This window comes from Phaenicophaeus curvirostris, chromosome 6 (assembly GCF_032191515.1).
Source record: "Phaenicophaeus curvirostris isolate KB17595 chromosome 6, BPBGC_Pcur_1.0, whole genome shotgun sequence".
In the NCBI taxonomy this organism is placed as follows: domain Eukaryota; kingdom Metazoa; phylum Chordata; class Aves; order Cuculiformes; family Cuculidae; genus Phaenicophaeus; species Phaenicophaeus curvirostris.
The window spans coordinates 46,886,340-46,914,196 of record NC_091397.1 but is presented as its reverse complement, the minus strand read 5'-3'; the positions used below and the strand labels follow the sequence as shown (position 1 = coordinate 46,914,196).

The following is a 27,857-nucleotide window of genomic DNA, read 5'->3' as shown; positions in this document are numbered from 1 at the left end:
TTTCCTCTGCTTAAATAGGAGTAATTACAATTCCTTTCCTTTGCTTCACTTTGGAGTTGGAACATATTGACTAATGTTTTAAATGGCCTTTGGTGCCTGCATGTGAAGAGAACTGCATTTAATAAGAACGCAGATTCTGAAGACACTCAACACAGTTAATTTAGCTCTGTTTGACCCTATTGACTATGTTCTTTTAAAGCAGCACTGTGCTTCTGTCTATCTGTGCACCTCTTCATTATGCTCTCTCAGTGCCATATGCACATTAATAACCAATGATGGAAGAAAAAAAGTTTGAGTTACAGGCTGAACTCCAAACTACAGCTTTTTCTGAAAGTGTCATAGATCATGTTTAATAGCCTGTGGATCAAAATGAAACCCAATATACGTCACAGGGGAACTCAATAGTTGAAGCATCCCAGGAATGTCTAAGTACTGGAGTCCTGAGGTCACGAGAAGCTTCATTCTGTGCTCAGTTTTTACCTGAATAAAAGCTGTCTCCTTCCCTCATCTTTTCTTTTTGCAGACGGTAATCATATTTTAATGCATGGACTTAAATGATTTTATCTGGCATTTGGGGGAATAATGAACTCCCCTTTCTTCCCCTTCCACTTCCTAATTTTCTGTGAAATGAGAAAAGCAGTCATTCAGAGGTATTAGCATTTCAGTGTCCAGTACACTCGACTCAAAGCTACTTCTTCTTTGTGCTGGATGTTTGCAGACTGGTCCCACAGGGATACTGAACACGTTCTCTGGGTCTTGTGAAGCTGGTCTGCATGCCAGATCTGAATTTACGTCTTTCATATGAGAAGCCTTGGGGGGCTCTTTGAGGAGATCCTAACTAGTCCCTTAGAGATGAGCATGCTATAATTTGCAACCCTAGGGCTGCGCAGATGGTATTGTGTGCGTATGGGGAGGATGTATAGTCTTGTCTCAAAAACAGCAGTCACACAAGGGTTTTGTGGACACAGTGCTCTCTGGCTTGCACAGGGGATAAATTCTATTCCTATGTGAAGGATGAGGAAGGAAGGCTGACTTTTGCAGCACCCTACTGACAGAAAAAAATAAAAAGCTTGGTTTGAAACTGTAGGAAACCTGGACAAATTGAGGTCCTTGGGCCTTTCTTGAGTTGTGGTCACAGGGCTCTTGTGCCAGGGCTGCATCATCTGATTGTAGCAGAACTGGGCTGGAGTGGGGCATGCTGGCTGATCTGGAGCCTTCGGGGTTAGATGTAGCGAGGCACACCACTGGGATCAGTCCCATCCCATGTTGAGGTGGTTTCACCTTGTTGTTTCACCTTGTGCCTGTAAGCTGTTCCTAGAGCTGTGCTTCCTGAAGCTATTCAAGCTGTGGCTCCCCATCCCTGTGAGGATTTTTAGTATGCAGTTCAAAGGATCAGGGGTTTTGACTTTTCTGATATACAGTGGGAGTTTGAACTGGATAGGGTTGATGACTGAGGAATGCAAATGAGGGAATAATGGATGATTTTTAGGTGAGCACTCGCAGTGAATGTTTTTAGGATGCACAAGGGATTGATGAGGTGACTGCCCAGCAAAGGCAATGGCTTGATACATGGTTATATATATTTCTTAACCTTGCTAATACTTGATATTTCAGTGCTGAAGGATATGTGTAGGATAAAAGTAATGTCTGCCCCTAACAGTGGTCCTTGGTGTAGGATGAATCTCATTGAGAATGAAAGCAAAGAGTATGAGCGAGCAAAAACTAGTTCCAGCGGTTGTTTAATTGTTGGCGCATGAATTTTCTTGCTTTTGCACACAGCAAAACTGCAATGTGGAATGGAAGCTACCACTTGTTGCCTGGCACCTTTTAAGTGCCTCCTATTTCTCTGCAAGTGTGTGGTGAGAGGGGCTTCTCTGAATGCTTTAAATATCTAATAAAAAGTACTCAAACATCAGAAATTGCAGGTGGGCTGAATGACAATGTCATGAATGAATAGTGAGTGCTAATGTGGTCTATTGGTAGTGGCTTTTAAAAGGAAGCCTTTCTACGCTACGCGAAAAAGTTCCCTCCAGTTACAAATCTTTCTGGTTGCATTGTGACCATTTTGCCCTGCCAGCTGGTGCATCCTGTTCTTCCTAAATAAACCAGGTGTTTTCTAGCATTCTGTTGGGTTTGGCATGTTTAATAAATAACAACAATGGATTGGTTGCAGTGCAAAAATAGTGATTACAAGATAAATAGCACAGTGATTTTTTTTTTGGGGGGGGGGATTTTATAGGGAATTAGGCAGAAGGAAAATAAAATCTTTGAGTTTCACTCTTAATTAATGGACCCCTACAGCATGAGTTACTATGTATTTGATGTAAAACAGGATAAGATATCTTTCTGCCTTATCAGCCAGAAAACAGAAGCTGCTTATCAATATAAGTCTTTATTTTACCTCATAGAAAAGGTAAGCCTCTGCTGTAGTCTGAAACATGGATGACAATTTCAACACTGGCTTAACCTGCCTGGGGAAATATTTCGTTGTATTTATTATATCAGGTATAAGAAGGGTACATCCTTATTGGGTGGAATTGCAAAGGGTGTCAGCATTTTGGGGATATGCAGCATTTCTAGAAAAGAGTAACAGATGTATTTGGCTTACAAATGTTTGATTAAAGACTTGTTTATTGGTTGGTTTAGGTAGGAGTGAAATATCTACAGCTTTACACTTCTGCTTACATTGGACAACTTGCACAGATTTGTGGAAGAATAGTATTGTATGGAATTGTCATTACTTTGTTCCTGGTAGCCCAAAAGATGCAATTTTTGACACTGGAATAGGAGTGCCGGTACCACAGAGGAAAGCATGTGCTCTGCCAAAGAAGAGCAATGAAACTGTTGTGCTTTTCCTGCCCTTCCACTCTTTCTCTGCCCTTTCCTGCTGCTTCCCACAGCTCTTCACCAGTACAGTGTTTTGCTCTTATTCTTTGAATGGACCACATGTGGTGGGAGAGATGCATCCACACAGAGGATGCGGTTCCTCTTCTCTTTCCCTCTTTTGGTCAGACCAGATGAGCCAGTTGGCCCAGAGATCTGTGGGAAGACATCAGCTAGCTTTACCTTTTTATGTTTAAATGGGATTGTACCTGCCAGACAGGACTGCCATTGTTTAAAAGGCTTTAGGTTGCTGCATGTGGCTTATGAAAATAAATGACTAAACTAACTTACATATTTGCAGCTGAATTGCATCTAGCTGTAAAACTGGAGCCTAAGATCAAGTAGACCTTAAGAACAGAAACAATTACCTGGCCTACTTTGTACTTCAGGGACTTTTTTTCTGGGCAGCCCAATGACTTCCATATAAGCACATCTTGTAGAAAGGCATCTATTCTTGGCTAGAAAATAAGGAATGGCAAAACTACCATTTTCCCTGGCAATTTCTTTCGATGGCTAATTAGCTTTTTGGTATGAAAGGAGATTGATTGAATAGAGAGGAAGGTGGTGAAAAAATACCTTTCCACTCTAAAATAGCTGCTCTCTTTTTGTCTTGTTCATAAGCTATCATCATCACCATTCATTCTTTTATTTATAAACTAAACAGGTTCATATTTTTATGTCTTCGTTAGCCATTAAATCATTTCTGTGCTGTCACCAGCATCCTTCCAGTTTTTTGTTATTGTTAAGGAAAAAAAAGTGAACAATTGAACTATGTATTGTTTGCCAGCACCTGAGATTCCTTTACTGCAGGTGGAGATAAAATTGCCTGCTTAATGACTGTGTGCTTGTTTATAAAATTGTGGATCGTATTAACTTTCTTCTTCCACTGTATTTCTTTGGGAGCTCAAGTTGATGAGGCTTTGTAAAATACGTATTGTGATGATGAATGCTGAGATGAAAAATTCTCTTTGTCAAGACTTGTTTGGTTTTTTGTGTTGGTTTTTTTTTCCCCTCATTGACCCATGGAAAACAGAGTGACATCCCAGATTAAGCAGTGGTCCTAAGATCTGGGGATATGTGTTTAAGAGCAGTCCTGACTGTATTAAAGCATTCGCATAAATTGCAAAGCTCTGTAGTTTGCCTCATGACAGAACTTTTTAAAGCTGATTTTGGCTCTGATGTAGAGTGAAAAGAATTGCAGAGAACTCAGTTTGTTGCCAGGAAGGATTCTTGGTTTCTGATAGGTGACCTCAAAGCTCATATGAATTTTTTTCTGTTGTTGTTGACTGCTGCTGTCTTTTCAGAGTCAATGTTTGTAGGATAGCCATCCAGGTTTTTGTGTGGTTTTTTTTTTTTTTTCTCCTACATGCACAACTTACCTTTTGGCTGTATTAAAAAGCTGATGCTAGAGTAAGTTTGAGTACTCCAGAGCTGACCTTTTTCCCTTTGTGATTCTCTCCCTTGCAAATGGTATCAGCTGTCATTTATTGACTTCCAGAAAACCAACAATGAGGATTAGCATCAAGGCTAATCCTGATCTGTGTGGAGCCTCGCTAGCAGCAACATTTGATGGATGCCCTATTTACTACTTGAGGAGATATGCTAGTTATTAGTCTTCCTTCATTTTACTTCATTGCTACTATGTGGTCCTAGGGATTTTTGTGCTCTTGCTGTGTGAATTGTTCCTGCTATTTTTCGTCTAAATGGCTTGCGTTAGGCTTTCTTATTAATGCTCTAAGTGCAAATAAATCATCAGGAAAACTTGTAATATCAGCAAAATAACAGGCAGACTGACCCAAAATACCCAGTGTTTGGCAAAGTTATAAGTGTACTTGAACACAAAAGACTAAATTTTAAATCTGTTTCTATCAGTTTTAAAATGGCTATATATTGTTACATTTTAATTAATTGTTAACTAGATCTGGTGCAAATGTTTCTCTTGGTTTTTAATTTTATGTTCATACTAGCTTAAGCAGCCTTATTTAACTAGGTGCATTTCCTTACCACATCTGATACTGGTGCTTTTTCTGATTTTTCTTCCATAGTATCCCCCAAATTATTCAAAGTTTCACTGAGCCCTTTTTTTAATATTGAGTACAAACCATCCAGGCCTTTTGATATAAAAATTTGTCCTCAGTAGACCTTTAACATCCAAAGAGCTACTAGTGGTTTGGAAAGTTCATCACATTTGTGGTAGGAATCCCTCCCTGCAGAAGTTAAAAGCTTATTGAACACTTTCTGCCTTGCTTGCATTTTTAATGATTGACCATAGCTAGGGCTTCACTTATTCTTAATGTACATACTAAGTGTGTTTTCTTTCCTTAGTCCTGTCAGTCTAGGATCTCCTTTACTTCTGATAATTTTTCTCCATGTCACATTTGTATTGATTGCTGTATTATCCGTTTCACCCTTTCAACTTGTTACATATTGCTTTGCTATCTGCTTTTTGCCAATAAACCAGGATGAGCTTTGAGATGAAGCTGTCTTCTTTCTCGATTGAAGGATTGCACCTTTTGGCCATCTAGTCTTTTCTTGAAGAGCTTTAAACTTTCATCTATATTTTCCACCTGAAGATTTCTGGAAATTAAGTCTTTTGAAACACCCTTTGTGATTGGGACCTCCTTTTTTCCTTTTTTCCTTTTTTCCTTTTTTCCTTTTTTCCTTTTTTCCTTTTTTCCTTTTTTCCTTTTTTCCTTTTTTCCTTTTTTCCTTTTTTCCTTTTTTCCTTTTTTCCTTTTTTCCTTTTTTCCTTTTTTCCTTTTTTCCTTTCCTTCCAGTCAGGGTGTGATCAGTACACAGAAGGGAAATGCTGATTTATAGACCAATGGTTACTTATTCTGTGCCACAATATGGTTGGAAATGAAGATGTATCATACTAGCTCTGCACGACCCCTGCTGATGAGCTGGGACAGGATGCATTGCTGTGCAAAACTGACTGTTGTTTGAGTTGGACTGTCTGGATGTGTCAGGTCAGCACGTGTGATAATGGGAAGCAATGACTGGAGAAGGGAGGGAAGGCACAGCCAGTGCTGGGTATCCACGTGCCTTAGCTGCTTGGATAATGTCTCTGTTCGGTGAGTGTAATGCAGTTTTCTACAGAGACCCTGGACATAGTGTCTGGGCTTGTGTATCAGGTTAATTTTCACAATCAAAAGTACCTGTGAGGTAGTTGTGTTGATTTGGAGGAGTCATTCCTCAAGCACTCCTGCTGGAATAGCTTAGGGATGGTGGTTAGTACCTGTCAGTAGGTCCTGCCCTGCATACCCAGCCTGGAAACCACGAATGGGGAGTCTGTAGTGCCAGTTACTGCAACAGGGCTCAGAGGTCAGATCCAGCTGGATGAAGAGCTGCACATGGGTTTGGAGATTACACCTGGAACATAGTTTTTCAACAAAGGGTTTTAAGCCGTAGCTAGTAATGAAGGCAGGTGTCCATTGGGGGGCACCAGAACAACAGTAATTTGTTGGAACTGCTAATTAGTGCACAAGCTGTTAATGTCTCTTTGGTGCAGTCAGGAAAAAGCCTTGTATTTGAGGAGGGGAGGAAATTTCTTCCAGTTCTTAAATCAACATAATTTCCTCAGTAATACTGCCAGCTCTGTTTTGAAGGTATGAGCTGTTAAAGAATAAACTACAGCAAGCATGAATTATCTTTTACTTTCCAGGCAGCACTAGCTTTTTCTTCCTTTTTTTTTTTTTAAATCCTTTGTATAAATTAATGTATTGCTTTCAGTGCTTAGACTATACATTAATTTTGAATAAGACATTTTGAATGATTATCACAGAGGTCAGTGTCTACTGAAATAAGAAAGAGTGCTTGTAAAGGTTTCACAGTTCTCTCCTTCCTAGGCATTTGGGTGTCTTACATGGGATCCGAATCCAGTAATGTTTGAGCAGTAAGTATAGAGTTTTTATAGCAGTTGAGTGTTGGGTGCTCTTTTTTCTTTTTCTGAATGACAATTCAGCTGATGATCTGAACTTCATATATGAAGGGGATACCTAAGGACAGCCCTTCTGGCTAGTTGCTCTGTGTGGATTTTAGCATGGGTGGATGTTGTATAGCAGTGACTATAGCGTATTGGTAGGTCATGGTGCTAAAGTATCTTTGCTTGCTTGTTGATCTGGCCGCACAAGAATTAGTAGGAGCATACCTGCCTTTATTGTGGGGAAAATGTAGCATTATTTCATTTAAAAAGAAGGCTCTCTTCTGCTCTCTACAGGCAAAGACTTCTTCCAAGTGTGTCTTCAGTAACCTAATCTTTGAAAATATACATTATTATTATTTAATATTGAAGGTATGACCCTGAAATTAATGTAACATTTGGACACCTGGAAATGACATAGAGACTTGATAAAAGGACTTCTTGCCTGAAACCATGTTGCTTTTTCTCATTGTATAATCTGGCCTGAAAAAAGACCCTGCTTCCTTATGCAGGTCTTGCTACCTTATATTCCAAAACCATCACAGTCATAGCACTGTTAGAAAATGGTGTGATTATGAAACATCTCACTTTCATCAGGTGGGCAGGGGCATCTATAAATTCCTGCTTTTTCAAGTTCACTAAGTCTATCTGAGGTCTTTAAAAAATGATTAAAAGAACTGTTAATCCTACTGCTGCATAACTTTAAATCACGAAGTCACTCTGTAAATGTGTGCAGCTCCTTAACTCATGCACTAGATGGTGATCAAAAGCAGCCCAAGTTGTGTGCTGTCTTCTGCTTCCCAAAGTCACAGTTGACCGTGGGAAATGAGAGCACGTGAGACTGACCATTTTTCCTGCCAAGATTTTAAAGTTTTTTTCTCTGTCCCTGAAGGATTAATCTTTTTAGCAAAATCCTCTTAAAGATTAAGTTAGAAATAAGAGTGTTTAGTGGTGCTGCTAGATTACTATATACTGTTGGAACTCTAATTTTTAAATCAATTGTTTGATAAACACATACAAAGCACTTCTGTCTGTGTGATCATATTTCATAGACTATCCCATAACTTCAAGCTGGGGTTAGTTTTGTTTCCACAATGAAGGAATTCAGATGTACTAGTTCTTAAAAAATAGTTGCTACAGACTAAGTCTGAATGTAGAAATTGATTACAAGTGGTTAACACAGGGTAGTAATGGAGAAGGGGGAGCATTACTCTGAAAACATGATTAAAGATTTTGATAAGATTAAAAACAAACCAAGGAGAAACCATTTACGTACTGCCCACCCTAAAATTATAAAAGCTGCTCTAATCCTGTACCTTGGGAATACTGCTGGCTTCAAAGGGAAAGATTGCAAGATGTGTTTTGGATATAACAAGAAAAAATGAATTCCAATGAAGAGAATCAGTCAAAAATATTCCTCTGACTAAAAAAATCAAAGTATAATTTTCAGAAATGGAGGCTGATAAATGGACTTAGACAAGTTAGGGACAGGGGAAAAGCTAGTACAATACAGTATAGCACTAATAGTAGGTAGAAAATATATAAGGTGCAGAATCCAGGTAGTAGAAGAGGAACATACAACACACTGGACTGGACTGTAGCCATTGTGGGCTAATAGTGTAGTTCAAATAAACAGGTGAAGGAAGGAGGGTGTCATGTAAATAGTAAGTCTTAATAGCACTGTGTATACCTGTTAAGTAAGGCAGCAGAAGCCTGTCTTAGGACTTAGTGCTCTGAGCTGTACATCCTTCCTCTAGCAGAATTAAAAGCTGGTGGAACCAGTCCTCCTGTCACTCCAGGGTAAGAAGTCCCATGAGGGATGTCTGTAGCAAAAGATATGGTGCAGTGGAGCCACCTTCACTTGTGGAAGGATGGGGGAAATCTGATGGTGTCTGGAGCAATGTCATGACTTAACATTAGATTTAAATTGAGAGTCCTCTTTTTCTCTTCCTGAGCAGAACACAGGCACTCAGTGCAGCGGCCTTGACCCAGAAGCTTGATAGAGAGATCCCCCTGGGCAGTAACCTCAAGTTAAATTTATTTGTAACTCTGCAACTTCTGAAAGGCAGGCAATGAAGGCACAGATTGTCAGTGGTTAGGAAGCTGGATGACACTACTCACAGGCAGTTGTAGGGTTAAAAAAAGCAAAAGGAAATTTGATGCAGCTACAACATGTTTTACAGTTGGTGATCTGTGTAGCAATGAGGAAGTGCATGGAAAAGCAAGATTCCAGACAACTGAGTGGATGATATGATTCATACGCTTACTTTTTAACTCGGCACTCAGCTGTGTTATAACGAGAATCATCTGAGCAAAGTAAAATAACAACAGTTTGAAACTTGTAGGAGGGCCATAGCCTCTAGCCATGCTAGATGCGAGTCAATTGTTCTGTAGCATACTGGAAAGAGGGAGATCGTGCCATGTACTATGTGAAGTTTTGTCTTTGGCTTGTTTTTTGTGTTTGTGTTTTTTGGAGGAGTCCACTGCAAGTCTGACATTTGTTCTAAATTGGTCTTACACAGCTGCATGTATATACTTTCATGCATGTAGTATATGCATGCAGATAGTCTGTGCGAACATGAAAACTGGATCCCTGCAGGTACACACAGCCAGCTTGGCAACAGTGCACCAAGGGAATTTGCATGCACTAAATTTATAAAAATTGGCTGTGAATGTATGAAGGGAAGTAGCATCAAGAGAGCTGAGGGCACACTTAGTATAGTGTTAGCACGTATTCTCACAACTGTTCCTAGTTAAAGATGTCTCTTTCTCAAAAAGAATCAGAACTGCAAACCTCACATTGTCTCATTCTGTGCATTTTAAGTTTTTGAGCCTGGAGAACTTAACATACAATACAATAATGAGATAAAAGTATCTGTGGATTTAATCCTAGTCTGAAGTTTCATTTCAAGTTCCTGCCAGATGGCGTCAGATGAACCTCCGCCCCGAAGGCAGTTTTCTAATGATTGGTATGTGTACGTGTGACCAATGGGATGTTCCCGGGATCAAATACAAATGAGTTCTTACATATAGAAAATGATTCAAAGCACATGTCCCCACAATTCCAGTGAGAATCATCAACCACAGAAAAGAACTTCAAAGCAGTGGCAGTTCAGTACAAATGTCAGAAGATGGCTGAATTCAGGTGTTCTTGGGACCCAGGGGCTTTCTCCTTTCCCAGCCCAGTAGATATGAAGCCACTGTGGTTCCCTGTCCCCAGGTCCAGTGACTGCACACCACGGATGTGCATGGGCACACATAAACACAAAATGCAAAATATATACAGCTGGCCATGCAGATCACCACAGAGACTGTGTCTTTACTGGCACTTCCATAAACACATAAAATGGTCATGCAGGTATGAACAGTGTGAACCACTCAATTCTCTAAAGCTAATGAGAACTGAAAGGCAGATATGGTAAAGATTAAAAAGTGTAAAGATACTCGTGTTATGATCTCTCTGGTAGCTAGTTTTAGATATTGAGTCTATTCAGCAGCTGGTGCCTTGGTCTGCAAACCTCTTAGGTTGCAGTTACTCAGACCTCTTACCTTGCTAGCTGGCTTATCTGTCTTGATACTTGTCCACGAAGAACAAAAAAATAAGATTTAATAGGAATGTAGGAGAATTTGCTATGATCAAGTGCATTGTTCAGCTAGGTGAGTGTACTGACCAGCCATCCCTCTGTGTCCGACTGCCCTGTTTACGTACTTTTTCCTCAAATTTCCATACAGTTGTTTCTCCCCAGTCCAGTTTGACTTCCCTCTGCCCATACTTTTGGTCTTTCACCTAAGAATCCCATAATATGTTTTCTGCAGTCCCAGAATTTTCTTTGTAATGTACCCCTTGCCTGGAATTCCTGTGAGAGTTTTTAATTTATTTATCTTTGTTGTTTTCACACAGGGAGCAAATATCCTCCTTTAAAAGTCAATGGAATAGTCAATATGATGTACTCCATTTTTACTGATAGTTACTAGTGTTCCTCTGCTTGTTGTGGTTTATCTGATCTTTACAGGGTCATTGTTCTCTGTAGCTGGCCTTTTATCACATCCTCTAATGTACAGCTACCATGTTAGTCACCAGAGGAGCACTTGGTTCCCCTTGATTCTGTTTGTACTCTGAATGTCCTCCATCTGCACTGTGACCAGTGTAGCTTTTGGGTCTATCCAGCAGTTCCATAGCCTAGAAACAGCAGAGGAATGTGGATTTTAGATATCTTTGGTTTGAGATAAACTGTCTGCATAGACTTTGTCTTACTTTGCTTTAGCCATCTAAAACTTCAGTTGTCCACTGAAGCCCATGGAAGAGGAGAGAAGCTTTTCCAAATTGAGACAGTCTGTATTAGACGTTGTCATCGTTTAGCCCCATCTGGCTAAAGCTCAGCAGCTAAAATCGTGCTTCCAAAATCCCTTCCCCACCCCAGAGGAAAAGGGGAGAGGGAAATGAGAGAAGACTTGTGAGTTGGAAACTAAAACTACAGCTTTAATGAAATCATACTACTACTACTACTACTGAAATTAATTAAAGGTAATAAAATATATACAAATATTTGAGATCACGCCCCCACCCCTTGATGACTGCATGTCACTACAAATGCTGTAGAGCAGACACGAGGGAATGGGTCCATGGCTAGGAGGGAGCTGCCCTCAGGAGCTGGATTTAGGTACACGTGGATCTGGGATCAGGAACAACCAGACAGAGGAGGTTCTCACTGAATGTTGGCCATCACCGAAGAGAGAGGCCTTTGCTATGTCTCAGTTTTATACGAATATGATGTATATCGGATGGAATACTCTGTTGGTCAAATTAGGATCACCTGCCCCATTCGCCCCTCATTGCAGGTGCTGCCCTTTTTCCACCAGCTTCAGGATGGCCTTGGCTAAGTATAGTCATTGGCCTTCTTGCATACCAATTCCCAGTGTTATCACTCCTAGAGAAGAGCACTGTCTCAAAAACATGCAGTTACCTTTCAGAAAAATGAAGTTGCTTACAGCAACTGAGTTAGTCACAAAACTGACTCTAATTTACCTCAAACTACACCAGCTGCCTGCTCTAGGATGAGATGAATCACTCTCTGGAGGTGCCTCATTTTCTCTGATAATTAAAGGTGATAATTAAAGATTACTAGCTCAGGCTAGATGTCCAACTTTTAGACTGCCAAAATGGTGGTGGTTGAATCCTCCTTTCCACATTTTACCTTCAGTGCTGGAGGCCATGTCTCTGGGTAATACATGACATACAGCTCAATGCACTTAAGACTTCCTCTCAAGTTATTATTCCCTGTATATGCGAGACTCTAATGGAAAAAAAGCAGCTACTGTCTGTAAACAGTACAGGTCCTGATGGCAAAATACTGTCAAGGATCAATGTAAGTCAATATGCGAAGTTCATACTTGGGAACTGCGGTCCGTGTCACTTATGCGTGTGACATAAGAAGTTGGAAGAACCAGGATTTGATTTTCTGAGATTTCCTCGTGTCCTCACTACGTGTTCACCAACAGTGAAGTTTACACCAGTCAAGGTGTTCACTGCAGGTGCAGGGAGTTCTGACCACTGGAAGAGCTGTCATCTGCACTGCAAACAGGGCACGCTGCATTGCACCCTGATGTCTAAATTCAGCAGATGTTCTTTCAGGAAGGAAACAACCCAAATGGAGGCGAGTTTATGTGTATTCTGCAAGGGTATTTGCAAGACAACTTTGCACTAAAAATGTCCCAACCTGCTCACTAACTCACTAATGTGCCTGCATGATGTCTAGCTTTGGCATAGAGTTGTGGTTAAGATCTTGGCTAGTATTTCCTTTCTGTGTGTCTCAGCTCCTTCCAGAGATGAAAATAGAGATGATAGTTTTTCTTCTTATATATGAAGTACATTGAAATGTGGGGATGGAAAGCACCATAAAACTCCAAAATAGAAATACTTTTTTTCACTTATATTTAGGAGTACCTCCCCTCTTTTTTCTCTATTTTTCTTTTTCCTGACTGAAGCTACCTGTTGATTTTTGTCCCCATTCCTTACTTGCCTAGTGCATGAATAGTAGATGGGTGTGGCTTTAGAAGTATCAGGGTTTTAAGGGTGATGAGAAAGTTAAAAAACTTGTGTAGCTCAAACAGAGCTTTTGGTTGCTTAGCTGTGCCGGTCGTGGCAGAAGAATGGAAGGAGGGTCTACAGCAGCATGAAGGAAGAACCCAATGAAATGTACAATAATATAGTCATGGTAGAGAAAAATAAGTTTGTCTATCCCCAGATACTTAATTTTGTTGGAAATGATATGATTTAGTTATCAAAGCATGGTAATTATGACCCATGCAATACTAATGACTATTGGCAACAAGGCTCATGAGGACACACAATCTAACTAGCTTTAATGGGATGGATTTAATAATACATTGGATTAACATCTGTTAGAACCAAGTATGAGGATTTATTGTTCTCTGAATAAATATTGACCTCTTGCTCTCAGGTCAATAAATCTTAAGCTTGCTTCTACTTAAATGAGTATGTACTTATTATGTTAGCACTCTTCTATTTCCTATCACCAACTTCAGTAGGAGGAGACTCCTCTCCTCCTACTGTGCTTCCCTCCTGCTGCATCAAACGCTTCTTTGAGAAATTGTAAGAATCCATTCAATTTGCAAACAGAGAAGAAAAGGGTTGGGGCTGCAACTCTTTGTTCTTTCTTTGCATAAAACTGCCCTTCCTTACTTTTGCTTGAGAAGTTGACATTTCAGAAATGTTCAGAAATAATCAATTAATAGTAATAGCACAGAAAAAGTGCATAGATGGCATCATCTGCTCGATCAAGCTGTCGTTATATTCTGTGTGATGTTGTGAGTGGTGTCAGAAATATTTGTGGGGGTGAGCGTGAGGAAATCCTGCTCCTTCACGTGTACTGAGGTACAACGTTTTCTTCTAAACAAAGATTTCATTTTGGTCTGCAGATATTTAAGCACAGATTTCTTTCTAACTGTAGGCATCTCAAGAGGATTGAGGTGGAATATGTTTCTTTTCCATGCCTACAAGGAAGGAATTTCTTGTCACTCTCCCAAGGGATCAGTACGGTCAGAAATATCTAAGAGTCTTGTGAAATTTCTTATAACTGAGAAGCAGTAGAAAATACTAGAGGTTGATATCCATTTGGCAGATATTAAGCCCTTCCTTTCAAATGTAATAGAGTTATAAGGAAACATGTGTTAGTCTAACTCTACTGCAGATGAATTCAGCTATAAAACTCCCAGTAACTTCAATGGCAGACTTCTGTAGGTGAATGTTGATTGAGGTAGAGAATTTTTTCCCAAGCCACTGATCAATCAGAGACTTTATAAATTTTGCAGGAATATTATTTGTATTTATTGATTCTGTGGAACCTTTTCAATAAAGGAAGTGAAATCTAGCAGACTTTAATGGATGAGTTTTATATAGTAGATCGTAACTGCTTTCAAAGATCAAAAGATTGTTCTTGTGTGCTTATTCTCTCTGTCTTGTAAAAATATACATGCTGGTGTGGAAGCTTGACAAAAACATGCAAGTTTTTCACTTTTTTTTCACCCTGCTATTCTTTCGCTTCTAATTGTACAATTTTACCTTTTTGGTGTGATGTATAGGTAGCTGTGGCACTAACAGAAGTTGTGACATTTGCGGTGGTCCAGAATGAATACCTGGTGAGACTGGTGAAAGAATGAGGTTCTCAAAGCCATTTGGTGTACATGATTAGAGGGTTTAATCTGTGTCCCTAAATGCTGCACCACACCTATAGAAATGTAGGGGGGGCCTGAGGATAGCAAAGTTTTTATTCCATGTATTCCTTTTGAGGTAAATACATCGTTACTAAGCTCTGCAAAGCAGATGCTAAATTTTGAGCCTGATGTGCCTTTCTCCCTCCAACTGTTCTTAAATTATTTAGGGACTGACTGCATCCATATAGCCAAGACTTTTATTAATCATAATTGCCTGTAGTTCGGTTCTTTAGTTTGCAAATACTTGTAGGTGCAAATTATTATTTTCCTGTCACTTTCCACACTTTCAGACTGCATGAAAAATGGCAAATTTTGAAACCCTGGGGATGCTGGTTTGTTCTTTCAATTCTTGATTGCCATTGTATTTTGCACAGAGGATTGTAACGCGTTTCATTTAAGTCATGGACAATAAAAAAAAAAAAAAAAAAAGGAAAACATGCTCACTAGTGGTGATGAAGAGAAGAAGGTTGAACTGGAATGAACACTGCCCCAAGATGTACATGAGGAAAGTGTTGTTGACTTTGATAGGACTCCATTTGGAAGGGTTTGTTGGCCTTTACTTCACATACAGATCTGGCTTTAAATGAATGAGTCTCAGATAGGCAAAACAATGCTAATTATTGACAATTATTGGTCCTATAATCCACTATATGTAGGTGGAAAGTGAATAATTTTCTTTGTTAAATTGGTTGATCAGGTAACAGCCTTGGTTTTGTGGTAGTAGTCTTGTTTATGGTAGACACCATCCCCTCATGTCCCCCCAGGAAATTGTAAGCATGCTTTGAGAAGGTCATGATATTTTTAAAGAAGGAAAAGAAAGACACAAAAGATATCGTTTTGTTGTAATACTATTTTTCTTTTTATCTGTTTAAAGAATATGAACAAAGACACTTTACTGTTCTTTAATCCTTACTCTAATGCAAATACAGAAGGTGGTGCTACCTTATGCCAGCAGCTGACTTGCACAAGTAGTAAATAAGATTGTAACAGTTGGGAATCATTCCAAGTTGTTGAAATGACATTCCTTTTTCTGCATCAGAAGCATGCTGAGTTTTTGAACTTGTGTCACCGTATAATCCAATCTTCCGATTATAAGGTGCTCCTCCCAACCACAGACATTCACATTGCACTGTGATTTCTGTTTTACCCCAGTGGAGTAGAACAGAAGCTCAACCCTATGTATACAAACTAAAAAGGATTTTTTTTTTTTTTGTTAGTTACTCTTGCTTTCAAGTTGACGAGCTACCCTTTCATCCTGGATGGAGAAAGGGAGCTTGTTTTTGGCAGGGTTGAAAGACTGGAAAACCTAGTTCCTCAAATGGGATCTTAAAATATTGCACCAAAGAATCTAGTGTATTCTATGAAAGCTTTTAAAATAATTATTTTTATGAAGCCGTATAAATTGGAGAGATATGGATTTGAGGGGTGGATGGTGTGCTGGACACAAAACTGGTTGGATGGTGGTATTCAAAGAGTAGTGGTCAATGACTCAAAGTCCACATGGAGATCCGTGACAAGTGGTGTCCCTCAGGGGTCCATGCTGGGACCGATGCTGTTTAATATCTTCATCAATGATATTGACAGCGAGATTGAGTGCACCCTGAGCAAGTTTGCAGATGACACTGATCTGAGTGGTGTAGTTGCCACACCGGAAGGACGGGATGTCATCCAGAGGGACCTGGACAGACTGGGGAAGTGACCTGTGAGAACCTCAAGAGGTTCAACAAGGCCAAGTGCAAGGTCCTACACCTGGGTTGGGGCAATCCCCATTTTCAGTACATGATGGAGGCTGACGTGATTGAGAGCTGTCCTGCAGAGAAGGACTTCAGGGTGCTGGTCGATGACAAGCTCGACATGAGCCAGCAATGCAGCCCAGAAGGCCAACTGTATCCTGGGCTGCATCAAAAGAAGTGTGGCCAGCAGGTAGAGGGAAGTGATTCTGCTCCTCTATTCCTCTCTTGTGAGACCCCATCTGGAGTGCTGTGTCCAGTTCTGGAATCCTCATCATAAGAAGGATATGGACCTGTTGGAATGGGTCCAGAGGAGGGCTACAAAGATGATCAGAGGGCTGGAACACCTTCCATACGAGGACAGGCTGAGAGAGTTGGGCTTGTTCAGCCTGGAGAAGAGAAGGCTCAGAGGAGATCTTATGGCGACCCTCTAGTACCTGAAGGGACTATAAGAAAGCTGTAGAGGGACTATTCATAAAGGCTTTCAGTGATAGGACAAGAGGGAATGGTTATAAACTGGAGAGGTGCAGATTTAGACTAGACATAAGGAGGAATTTCTTCACCATGGGAGTGGTGAGACACTGGAACAGGGTTGCCCAGGGAAGCTGTGGCTGCCCCATCCCTGGAGGTGTTCAAGGCCAGGCTGGATGTGGCCTTGGGCAGTCTGATCTTGTGGGAGGTGTCCCTGCCCATGGTGGGAAGGCACGGGGGTTGGAACTGGGTGATCTTTAAGGTCCCTTCCAAGCCTAAGTATTCTATGATCATTAAGCATAAATTGTGTTCTGGGTGATGTCTGTTCTGCCTTCTCCTTTTCAGAGGCAAATGCCATTAGTATAAAAGCCTATGTCTGAAGGCTATTTTTTGTTGTGTCAACGACCGGCCAAAGAAGTCAACACCTAAAGCCAGCCCACCATCTCCTATTAGTTAGGTCATTTCAGTGATATGTGTGGTTTATTAATGTGTCTTCTGGCAAAAAGTAATGGGTGAGAAGATAATGTGCAAAATACGATAATATAGAGATACTGCACAGCTCTGAGTGAGGATGCATGGAGAATCATAGAATCATAGAATCACCAGGTTGGAAGAGACCCACCGGATCATCGAGTCCAACCGTTCCCACCAATCTCTAAACCATGTTGGTATATTCTCTGAAGAATGTTGGTATAGGGGCGAAAGTGGAGCAGTATCTATTCTCCTTTAATATGTTGGTCTCTCTGAAGAATGTGGAAGTGGTTACTGCTATTTTGACAAATGCACTTATTTCTCCTTTTGTTGCTTGATGTGACACAAGGGAAACACTGGTGCAATAGTGTACGGCAATAATTTATTAGTGGTTTAGGGATGTGGGCCCAGAACAAATTCTAGACAAAAGAAAAACATGTTTGGGTTTTACAGAGCGCCTTGGCTACAGGAACAAAGCTGTGATTGGATGTGCAAATATTTGGTATTTCGATTGTCCCAGTTGGGGTGACAAATGGTCTGAGTTTGCTTTTAATTATCACCAAAAGGGAAAAAGCCTGTTATTTTAAAGCCAGGAACTGATGTTACAGCACAAGACAAGAAAAGATATTTAACAATGAATGGAAGACATACTTTCTCAGCATTATAATATGTTGAAAGCACTATTACTTTTAAATATTTATAGTATTTAGCTAGTTCTGTAATTACAGCCAACCAAGGAAAATGTTTTGTTCGCTCGTATTGCATTTGGTGATTGATATTAAAATGCCAGATACTCTTCTTACTTAATACTGATTGCTATCATTGATATCAAAGTTATCTTCTGCGCTCACACCGGGAAATGCAGCTATGCTGTGACAGACATTTGTGAGACCTATTTGGCACAGAAATTATTTAATATATATCATACTAGTTTACAGAGAACCCACGAGGTATCAGGGCTGGTTACAATAGATGTATGAACACGTAGAGACTTTGTCACCCTGAAGGGCTATATGCCTCCTGCGAAGGGAAAAAAACAATCCGTTACCCAAAAGAGATGGAGTGATTTGTCCAGACTCCCTCTGACAGGGTTGGGCTTGAGTCCTATTTGTGGTGTCTGTATCCAATTCTTCAACCATTGTGCTATCAGTTAAGCAAGATAAGGAACAATACTAAGACCCAATGAAATTAATAGTCCATATATAAAAGTTTAGAACTGTGTGCAAATACTTAGCTGAATTTTGGGAATTTTTTCACTTTTTTTTGGGTGGCAATTGCTGTACAATAGTTGTTTTCTTATGAATATAAATGAATCCAAACTGGTCGTTTCTTGCAGAAAGCATGACTTGTCAGACTTTGAATAGCCAATAAGTTGCCTATTAAGTAACTATCATGAACTTTCAGATGAAAACTTGCCCCTTCCAGGGTAGCCAAAATACATTTTTGTGGTCAGATGGGAGAGACTGTTCTGTATAAACTTGTCTTCCTTTGCAAGGAATGATTGAGGCAAGAACACAAAATGTGTTTTCCATTTTTATAAATTCATGAGAATGTGATCTTTCCATTTTGTTAAAAGGGCAACGTTTTTGTCTTCTAGCTACAAATCTTCAGCCAATTTCTAGTGCAGTATTTGTACCCCCGAAAGTTTCATTAAGGCTGTATTTGAGGAATAGGAATAGTTCAAGCTGCAAATATGCTCCTGTCCTTCCAACACTGTCTAGCCTGCGTTTGTGGGTTCCTAGAAAGGTTATTGATTTACTGTGAGTGTGGCTTTCTCTAGCAAAAGCTGAAGGCGGTTTGCAAACTGCCACCTGAAGCAGACGCATAAGGAGGAAATTTAGATAATAATTGCATTCTGCTTTCATTGAAGTTCCTGGCAATTTTTTAATTTCAGGAGGAGCAGGATGGGGTCTGGTGTCTGGACGTCACTGCTGCCAGCAGCTGGAATAGCTCATCAGCTTTATGTGCTTAGATGCTCAGTGACCTGGGAACTGTTCAAAAGATTTGGAAAAATGTTTCTAATAGCAGTTGCCAGTATTAACACCAGTTTTCTAGGCATTCTGGCTTCGTAGTACTTGCTGGACTAGCACATTTACAGTCATCCATGTTACTTGAAGCTGTTCATGTTAGATTCCCAGACAAATTTGGCCAACAGAACAGGCAGTTCCATGAATTTTCTCATACTTTCTGTCTTTTCTGGGGGCCAAAAATTCTACAGATGTTTCAGTTAAGCAGTGTCAGCACTTTTGATCCCATGTATATATGTTGTACAAATAATGGATTCTTTTGTTTGGCCATTCAATTAAGAAACTGGAAGCAATTCTTCGTTTTAGTTGATCAGAAGGAATTTTTGTTTTCAGACAAGCTAAAACGAAGCAGTTTGCTTAGTTTCAGTTTCCTCAGTCCTTTTCTATTGGCTACAATAAAAATGGGTCAAATTCCAATTGAGTTTAAGTTTTAATTAAAAACAGTATTTTGAAACAAATACTCAAACCTCTTTTGTTTCAGATAATTTAGAAAACCTCTAGGCCTTTCTGGTTTCTTTATTTTTCTGGCTAATGCTATCTTTGCACTTGGGCTATTTGTCAAATTCACTATTTTTTTCCCCTGAAGCAATGTATTTTCATAAATTCATTGCTTAGCACAATATTTTTACCCAGCATTGTTATCAATTTTCAACTCCTTCCTGTTGCCTTAGTGTTTAAATACAGAATCTACAGCATGTTGCTTTCAAAGATTATAACCTCTAGCATGTAGTTGGAAAAGCTGTTGTGATACATCAACATCTGGTATTGGTAGACTAATTCAACTGGAATCAGTGAGAATGATGGCAGTAGAGGTAACATTCAAGTAACAGAGATACAGGGTCATGGGCATAGAAAATCATTTGTGATGGGACAGTTTGGCTGCACTGGATTAAGTCTAAAACGTGATCCTTTACAGATCATGGGAAGGCACAGATAAAGAAATTAAAAACCAATGTTGTGCATGATCTTCCATTATCAGCAAGCTATTTTGCAATTGTCTAACCTGAGCTTTCTTGCATTTTCAGTGTATCTGTTAATTGCAATTGTCAGAGATAACATTGGAGTAGAAAAAATAAGAGGCTAATTAAACCCAGTAGGTGCTTATGGTATTTCAGCAAGAAGAACAAGGTAGCAAGTTTGTTGGGAATTTCTGCTTCTCCTTATGACTATTTATTTGGCTATCCGTACCCAGTGGCATTAGTGCACTTGGGGCTGGCGGCTTAGTGGATTTACTTCATATGAACAAAAGAGCTACATTACTCTTTTCTGTAGCTTTTCATCAGAAAGCATCAGCTATTTTGGACTAAAAGCAGGACTTGTACTGTAAGCTGGTAAGAGTAGAGTATGTATTTTAGAAATTAATGGGACTGTGTGATTTGAAAAAGCTAGGCATCCAGTTATCTTATTGTCATTTTTGTTGTTGTTGTTGAATAAACTTGTACAAACCAATTCTAATTACAAATATCCATACAATTCAACAGAATGCAGCTTGTAGTGAATGAATTCCAAAGCATTGTGCTGAGCCATGAATTATGGGTTAAGAATGTCACATATTTAACAGAGCTGCTCTGGACATTTCACTTTACACAAGAAACCCACGTGCTAGGAAATCATTCTTAGCTTAAGAATCGGGCTTACTTAGCTTGACTGCTGTGAGAATGGTTTTGGAGGCCTTGCTAGCTGGAATAAGAAGAAATTATCTCCAATAGGTGTTTTGTCAAGTCTTCTGAAAGGATTTCAGGTGTCCAGACTTGGGAACTAGCTCTTAGAGACAGTAAGTACGTGCTTCTCCTGCTGAGAAAGTGCTCAACGCTATTGACGAGTCAGTTTTTAATGGTGGTTGCTGAAGTGTGTGATGCGGTCATGGCCCAAGCTTGGTGGAAATTTGTGTTTGAGGAACTTGCGTCAAAAGCCATTGACAAGTCAATCAGGGAGTACACAGTGTTTTTTAAGGTATTGACCTGTGGTACAATTGTGCAGAATTATTCTTCTCAAGAATACTTGAGATATGGAGAGTGAAATATGTTGCTTTCTTGATTTGGTTCTCTTGGTGTCAAAGCTGGTCGTGGCTGCTTATCACACTGCTCTGTATGTGTACATGTGCTGGGAAAGAACATTGTCATCTTCTGTGTGTGTAAATATTAGGGTTAGATGTGGTCTGGACTATTGATAGGAAAAGCCTAAACTTTAGGGCTGAAACTTTCTTTTGTTTGTAGTGTGGCTGAGTGCTGGCTGAGAGTCAGAGAAGAGATTAGCCTGTCACTCAGGTAGATGGAGCAGGAGCTAAACTACTATGTCATTTTTGCTCTATTTTAAAAATCTCTGCTATTAATAGTAAGGGGAGCACAAGGTGTTACAGACTCTGTAGGTCTGCATGCAGAGACTGTCGTGACCTGATCAGTCCTAAGACAAAGCAGTTTCCTGGGCCTCTAGCTGCATGCTGCAATGTGAGCAGCTCTGCTACAGGATGGCCTTCGATGCGCTGCACATCCTTCCCACCTTCCTAGATGGAAGAAGGGCATATGAGATAGCTAACATGCTGCTGTAGTGAGTATTTGCAATAATAATCTCTGGGATAGATTGACAAGAGAGGCCACAAGTGTGAAGAAGAGGTGAAGGGAGCAAAGGAGAGAAGGGGACTTCAGTTTTAGGATACACTACACTTTAAATTCTGAGACTGCTTCACTGATGAGCCACATAAAGAATTAGATTTACAATTTCAGGTAAGTTCTGTAGTAAAATAATTGGACTGGTAAAGCAATCTCAGTCTCACTAAATTGCTTTCTGAGGAGCCTATCCTGAATGGGGCTGCGCATATCTTCCTGATATTTGAGCATCCTCAAGTCTCATTGATTTCAGTGGGAATTAAACTTGTTGAACTCCTTACTAGGCAATTAGTTCCTTGTGGGTCTAATTTTTCTGCTGCAAGGTGGTAGCGGCCTTGACTTTCAGTTAGCAGTCAAACCCTGTGTTCCTTAAGTCTAAGCCTTAGCATACATATATCATTTATATCATATATCATGGTCCTTTTGTGAGACATATGCTTAAGCTTGTGCATATATTCTGTTCCTTACTGCTTTCTCTGAGTAGGATCCCTGATAGTTTTGTTACACTGACTGCATCACATTAGCAAATAGAACATGCAAAATACTTAATGGAAAACATGTAAAAAATAATCCTGCCAAAAGCCAATAAGACAGTATTATATGTTTATTTTGCTGGGAGAAGAGACCAACACCTACCCCTCAGAAAAGAAGACTGAGAAGAGACCTTATCATTCTTACCTGAAAGGTGGTTGTAGGAAGGTGGGTGTTGGTCTTGTCTCCCAAGTTACAAGCAATAGAATGAGAGAAAATGGCCTCGTGGTGCACCAGGGGAGGTTTAAACTGGATATTAGGAAATATTACGTTACAGAAAGGTGTGTTGAGCCCTGGAACAGGCCGCCCAGGGAAGTGGTAGAATCACCATCCCTGGAGGTATATGAAACACATGTAGATGTAGTTCTTAGGGACATGATTTAGGGGTGGACTTGACAGTGTTAGGTTAATGGTTGGACTTGATGATCTTAAAGATCTTTTCCGACCTAAACCATTCTGTGATCCTGTTTCTTTTAAGTAGGAAGTGTATGTTTTGCCCTCAAAAAGGATGGATGCATTTCAAATTAAGAGGACAACTTAATTAGCATGGAGGATGAATGAGATAATAAATAAGATCATTAAAGTGAGATTTTTCTACCTTTCCTTTCCATGAAAGAAGACCTACTGAAACGCAGTATAGTTACAGTCCTCAAATTACTGAAGCTCTAAATATGTTTGCTTTCATGGTCTCCATTTGTGCTACTGCACATTTTGGGATGATGGATTGTGAAGCACTGGAGGTTGAGATGAAGAGAATCAATAGTGTGATACAAAAGATGAAATAACTCTGATAGAACATCAATAAAGGCTAAAAGTTGCCACAGGGATTTAAATCTTAAAGAAGAGCTTGAGAAACTGTATTAAGAAGAATCCGCTTCTCCCCTTGCACTTGTTGTGTCTTTATTTCATGAGCAGAAGTCGCCTGGGGGTTCTTGTCAAGTACAGGAGTGGAGGAGTTTTTTCTTTTCTGTATGTATACAGTATCCAGCACAATGCCTCCTAGGTGATGTCTTCTGAGCATTGTCACAGTGTCGTTGCTGTCTCAGCCTGTACCTGGCGTGAATGAAAATGGAAAAGTAGAGCTTTTAATAGCGTTGTGTGCTGGTCAAGGGTTCAGCACATGTAAACTGTAGAAATAGAAGCATTTTCATCAAGCCGAAGTTATTCGCTGTTTAAGAGAATGCGTGTTGCAGGTCTGTTCTCTAGAGTGCATAACTAGGAGTGTTCCCAACCAATAGTCTTCACATTTGATTGCACCCCTGGCAAATTGTGCAACAGTTACAAGTCCCACATTTTGCCCTGTTTTAGCATGGCACAATACTGCATTCAGCTGTTTGCTAGGATGCAGTTTGGAATATTTGGTCTGAAGCAGAGAGGGTTGTTTGCTAACGGACATACTTCTCAGAGTGAAGGCGGCCATCTCATGCAAAGTAACTACCATCTGTATTGAAGCAGAACTCCAGTGCATTTGGGGTTTTTTTTTTGTTTCTTTTTTCTTGAGCATGGATTAAATGAGGTTAGTCTGGTGTAATTCTGAGCTATAGTGCAAGAAAATTGAGGAATCCTTTAATAATTTGCTAGCCAGACAGAAACCCAAGTGAGTGATGGTATAGGGATACATTTGATTACTTGTGTTTCTAAATGATGTACGCATTGCAGATACACAGCAGAATTCTGTTTTCATTGGTAGCTTTCATTAGGAGCTTTATCTGGAGCTCCACATTAGATTTTATGGAACAAGATGTTATTGAATGTGACTGAAGGTATCACAATATGCCTTTTTCTGTTGTAATTCTGAATGTTCCTGTCCTCATTGTTATCTCCTTGTTTCCCAAATGTTTATAAGAACAGCTTTTACAACTTATATCCCATGTTTTGCTTTCAGCAATATGTAAAACCCTAAAATCTTGATTACACATTGCATTCTGAAAGGATATTCATTGCTTTTATGTGCATAATTCATATTGATGTCAAGCTTTGGACTTTAATTTAAATTTTGACTCTATCACCCTCATAGTTTAAAAACCAAACATTAAGTAAACTACATAGCTTTGTCACAAATATAAACCAAAATGAGAGGCAAATTAAGTTAGAACCATAAACACTTCTCCTCTGAATTCAATATACATGTTGGAACAATGCTAATTTGTACTACAAAACAAATATGGGAAAGCTAGGCTATTAGTTTTAAAACCTTAGCTGTTTCTATCCAAGCAAACTTGGCTGCTAAGATGTGTCATGTGAAAATAAAGCTATTAAGGCAAGGTTGGCATCATCATTTTTCCTTGTATATCGGGTGGCAGTTTCTGGCAGTAACATTTAGAACTGAAATAAATTAATGCAGAAACCAAGGTTAAGTCATACACCTGTTTGCTTAGTTCAAAGTCAAACCATCACAAAAACAAGAAAAGGGATGCACTGTTCTGAAATGTGTTTGTGTTATTAGTAACGTATTAAAATGCAGCACGTTTTTCAAAATACTGCTTCTGTCAAAATACTTATTTATGTTGACTTTTGTCTTCCAAGGAACAGAGTGCTTAATCCAGCAATGCATTTATCTTATGACTGATTTCAAGCATGAGAACACAGAACTACTGACATACTTAAAGTTAAGCAAAAGATTAATTGGATGAGGTTAATAGCCTTGCTGGGATGAGATCAAGTGTTCAGCTATAAGGACTTGACTCTGCCAGTTTTACTCATGGGCTTTTTTCTGCAATGAGATTCTGCACCTATGAGATTTCATCCTATTCAGCACAGTGCGGTGCAGCCAAATGCTGCTTGCGCTTTAAATTGAAGACGTGAAATCTTAAGCTCCAGGATCAGGCCTTCTCCTTTAATATTGCATCACACTGACTACTTTAGCAGCTTAAGTTTCACAAGGGTTCAGTGAAGAGCATCCTTTAGGGAGAGCTAATTTGCAGGTGTGGAGATGATGTGGAGAAGGGTCATCAAGGGCAAGTAGTCAGGCTTAGCCTAGTTAACACAAGAAGAGAAATCCAGCTGCAGTTGGCGTTCTTCCTGAGTTCAAACCTTTGATGTAAATCGGAGAGACCAGGGACCTTAACCTGGGTTTTCCCATGTCCCACATGGTTGCCCCAAGCTGCAGGCTCTTGAGGGTTTCAGATCTTCCTCTGATTCTGCCTGAAGTCCCAGAACCTGAGGGTCTCAGTGCACAGTGTGCCTCTAAACCAAGTCTAGCTTCAATATTTCTTGGGGCAGGCAGTGGGAAGGCAGGCAAGAGGTGCAAAACTCAGACACTTCAAAAAAAAAACCCACTTCATAAGTCACAAAATACAGTTTCTGCCCATATCTGCTATATTTCTCAATGTGACATCAACGCTGTTTTTTCTCTGCTTTCAGGTTGCTCCTGTAATTAAAGAAAGGATGATGAAGAAAGGCAGCATGATGCTTGGGTACCAGCCTCACCAGGGCAAAGTCAACTTCTTCCGTCAGGTGGTGATCAGCCCGCAAGTTAGTCGAGAGGACATGGACTTCTTGCTGGATGAAATTGAACTGCTTGCTAAGGACTTATAAATGTAGGTTCACAGCACCAGGTGCTGCTCACGTGTGGTATTTATGGAGAGAGAATGGCAGCAGCATTCTGGTGCTATTTCATGAAAGGTAATAAAAAGCTTGACACATAGTTTGGAAACTGTCATTTTACAGAGTGATGTTGAGAATTTTGCAGGTAGAACACCCCTTCACAGAAAAGTATTTGCTGATAGGGGCTGAGAGTAGCCAGGAGCAGGTCAATGCTTGCAGCATCACTACAGCCATTCTGGGAAGTCTTTCCTTGAGAAGGGAGCACTTCTGAAAATGGTGTCTATGGTCCAGGGAGGGCAGCTATTTACCAGGTGCCTGTGCATAGTGTAGCTCAAACTGGTCACTTAGTCCTCTGAAGTTACTGTTAGAAGTGTATTTAGCTCAGTGAGCTTTAAAATCTTAGATAATACTCTGTCTACATTTTAGTTTGGTATGTGTGTAAGGGTGGAGGCCTGGTTGGTAATTACTCTGGTAAGATTGAACATCCTGGGCTTGAATGAAAATGTTTCTCAAGGCCCCTAACTGGGTGGATTTTTTGCCATGGGCACAGTCAACATGGGTTTATGCAGTTGCCATCCCAGGAGGTTTCCAGCTCCCACTTGCACAAAGCCCCAGGTAACCAATATTGACCCAGCTTTGAGCAGGAGGAACTAGGTGACCTACTTAGATCCCTTCAAACATAACTGATTTTGTGATTCTGTGAAATATAATGATTGGAGCTACTTAATGTTTGCTACTGTTGCTTACACAAAATACCACCACTGCTTCAGCAGAGCTGGGAATATTGGAGTAACACTTAGAACTTCTTACCTCTTTATTAACAGGAGTTACCTGTAATTTCTGAACTGCTGTTCACTTTCTCTTTTTAAAGTGTAAAGATTTATTTAGAAGCTTTTAGATGCACTTTAAAATTGTAACAGAGAAAAAATAAATATATTTTTTATGCACGGTGACTATATATTTATAGTATGGCAAAATTACATATCTGTCATTGTCTATCTTTATTTTCCTCCAGATTTGAGATGACTCAATCTTATGTTATCAGTATATAATTTATAGTTTACACTGAGATTACAGTGGTGGTGATCAGTGAAAGCCTGCTAGTGATTTTAGGATATGAACAGTCTGAGTATTTTTGGTCAAACTTAAATTGTAAAATTAAATCCTAAACTTTATGTTTGTGTTAATAATTAAAGTTCACTGTTTATCTGTTTTTATTCTACAGAATGATTAATTTTACAAAGATAAAAAAATATTTCTCGGGGTGCAGTTCTTGCAGCAAACTGTTGGAAATAACCATATCTTTTTCTTTGTAATTAATGTCTACTTAACTTCAGTGTTTTGATGTTTGTTGGTTATTCTGTATTTGGGGTGGCACTGACCAATATGGACCTTTCTGCTATAATGTTTTCTATCCTGCTGAAATGTGTCTTTAAACACAGTGCTTTCTTGTTTTCATTTCCTACATTGTACTAGGATCTGACATTGTGTGACATTCCTACTTCCAATTTCCAGGGTGATGATATGGAAAGTTTAACAAAGTCATGATATCCAAGGAGGCCACACTATCAGAGCAGTAGATAGGAACAAGAGTCACCCTGCAGCACTTGACAGATGCCTTTAAAAGTGTCCTGTTAGTGAATATTCTTGTGGTGTTATAATGAGATACTGGACTGTAAGCCAAACCTCGTATTGATATTAAACCCACATAAAAATGAATGTAACAGTGTGGTTCCTGGATTCTGCCCTGCGACACCTGTAGTTCACTTTATCACTTTATCATTTATTATCTTGTGCTTCTGGCTATACCAGCTTGGAAAGTACTTAACTAAATTCAGGGCCAGCAAGGCTTCTTCAGCCTCTCAGCCACTCCGGGTGGAGTGCAGAGTTATGCAAGGGCTGCTGCATGGATGGGATGACTTTGCTGTTGCTTGTT

General features: G+C 39.8%; 1 protein-coding gene across 5 annotated transcripts in view; it reads left to right on the top strand.

The window, feature by feature from the left end:
* The window catches only part of GADL1 (glutamate decarboxylase like 1), an 87,006-nt gene extending 59,366 nt beyond the window's left edge, over positions 1 to 27,640 (top strand). For 3 of the 5 annotated variants that reach the window (XM_069860130.1, XM_069860133.1, XM_069860134.1), the window contains exon 15: positions 25,739 to 27,640. In XM_069860130.1, the coding sequence (XP_069716231.1) occupies positions 25,739 to 25,912 (174 nt within the window). In that variant the 3' untranslated portion in view covers positions 25,913 to 27,640. Of the gene's footprint in view, positions 1 to 12,437; positions 12,758 to 12,933; positions 13,196 to 25,738 lie in introns of those variants that run through there. The other 2 variants (XM_069860132.1, XM_069860135.1) reach the window with 2 other exon arrangements.
* The last annotated feature ends 217 nt before the right edge of the window (positions 27,641 to 27,857 follow it).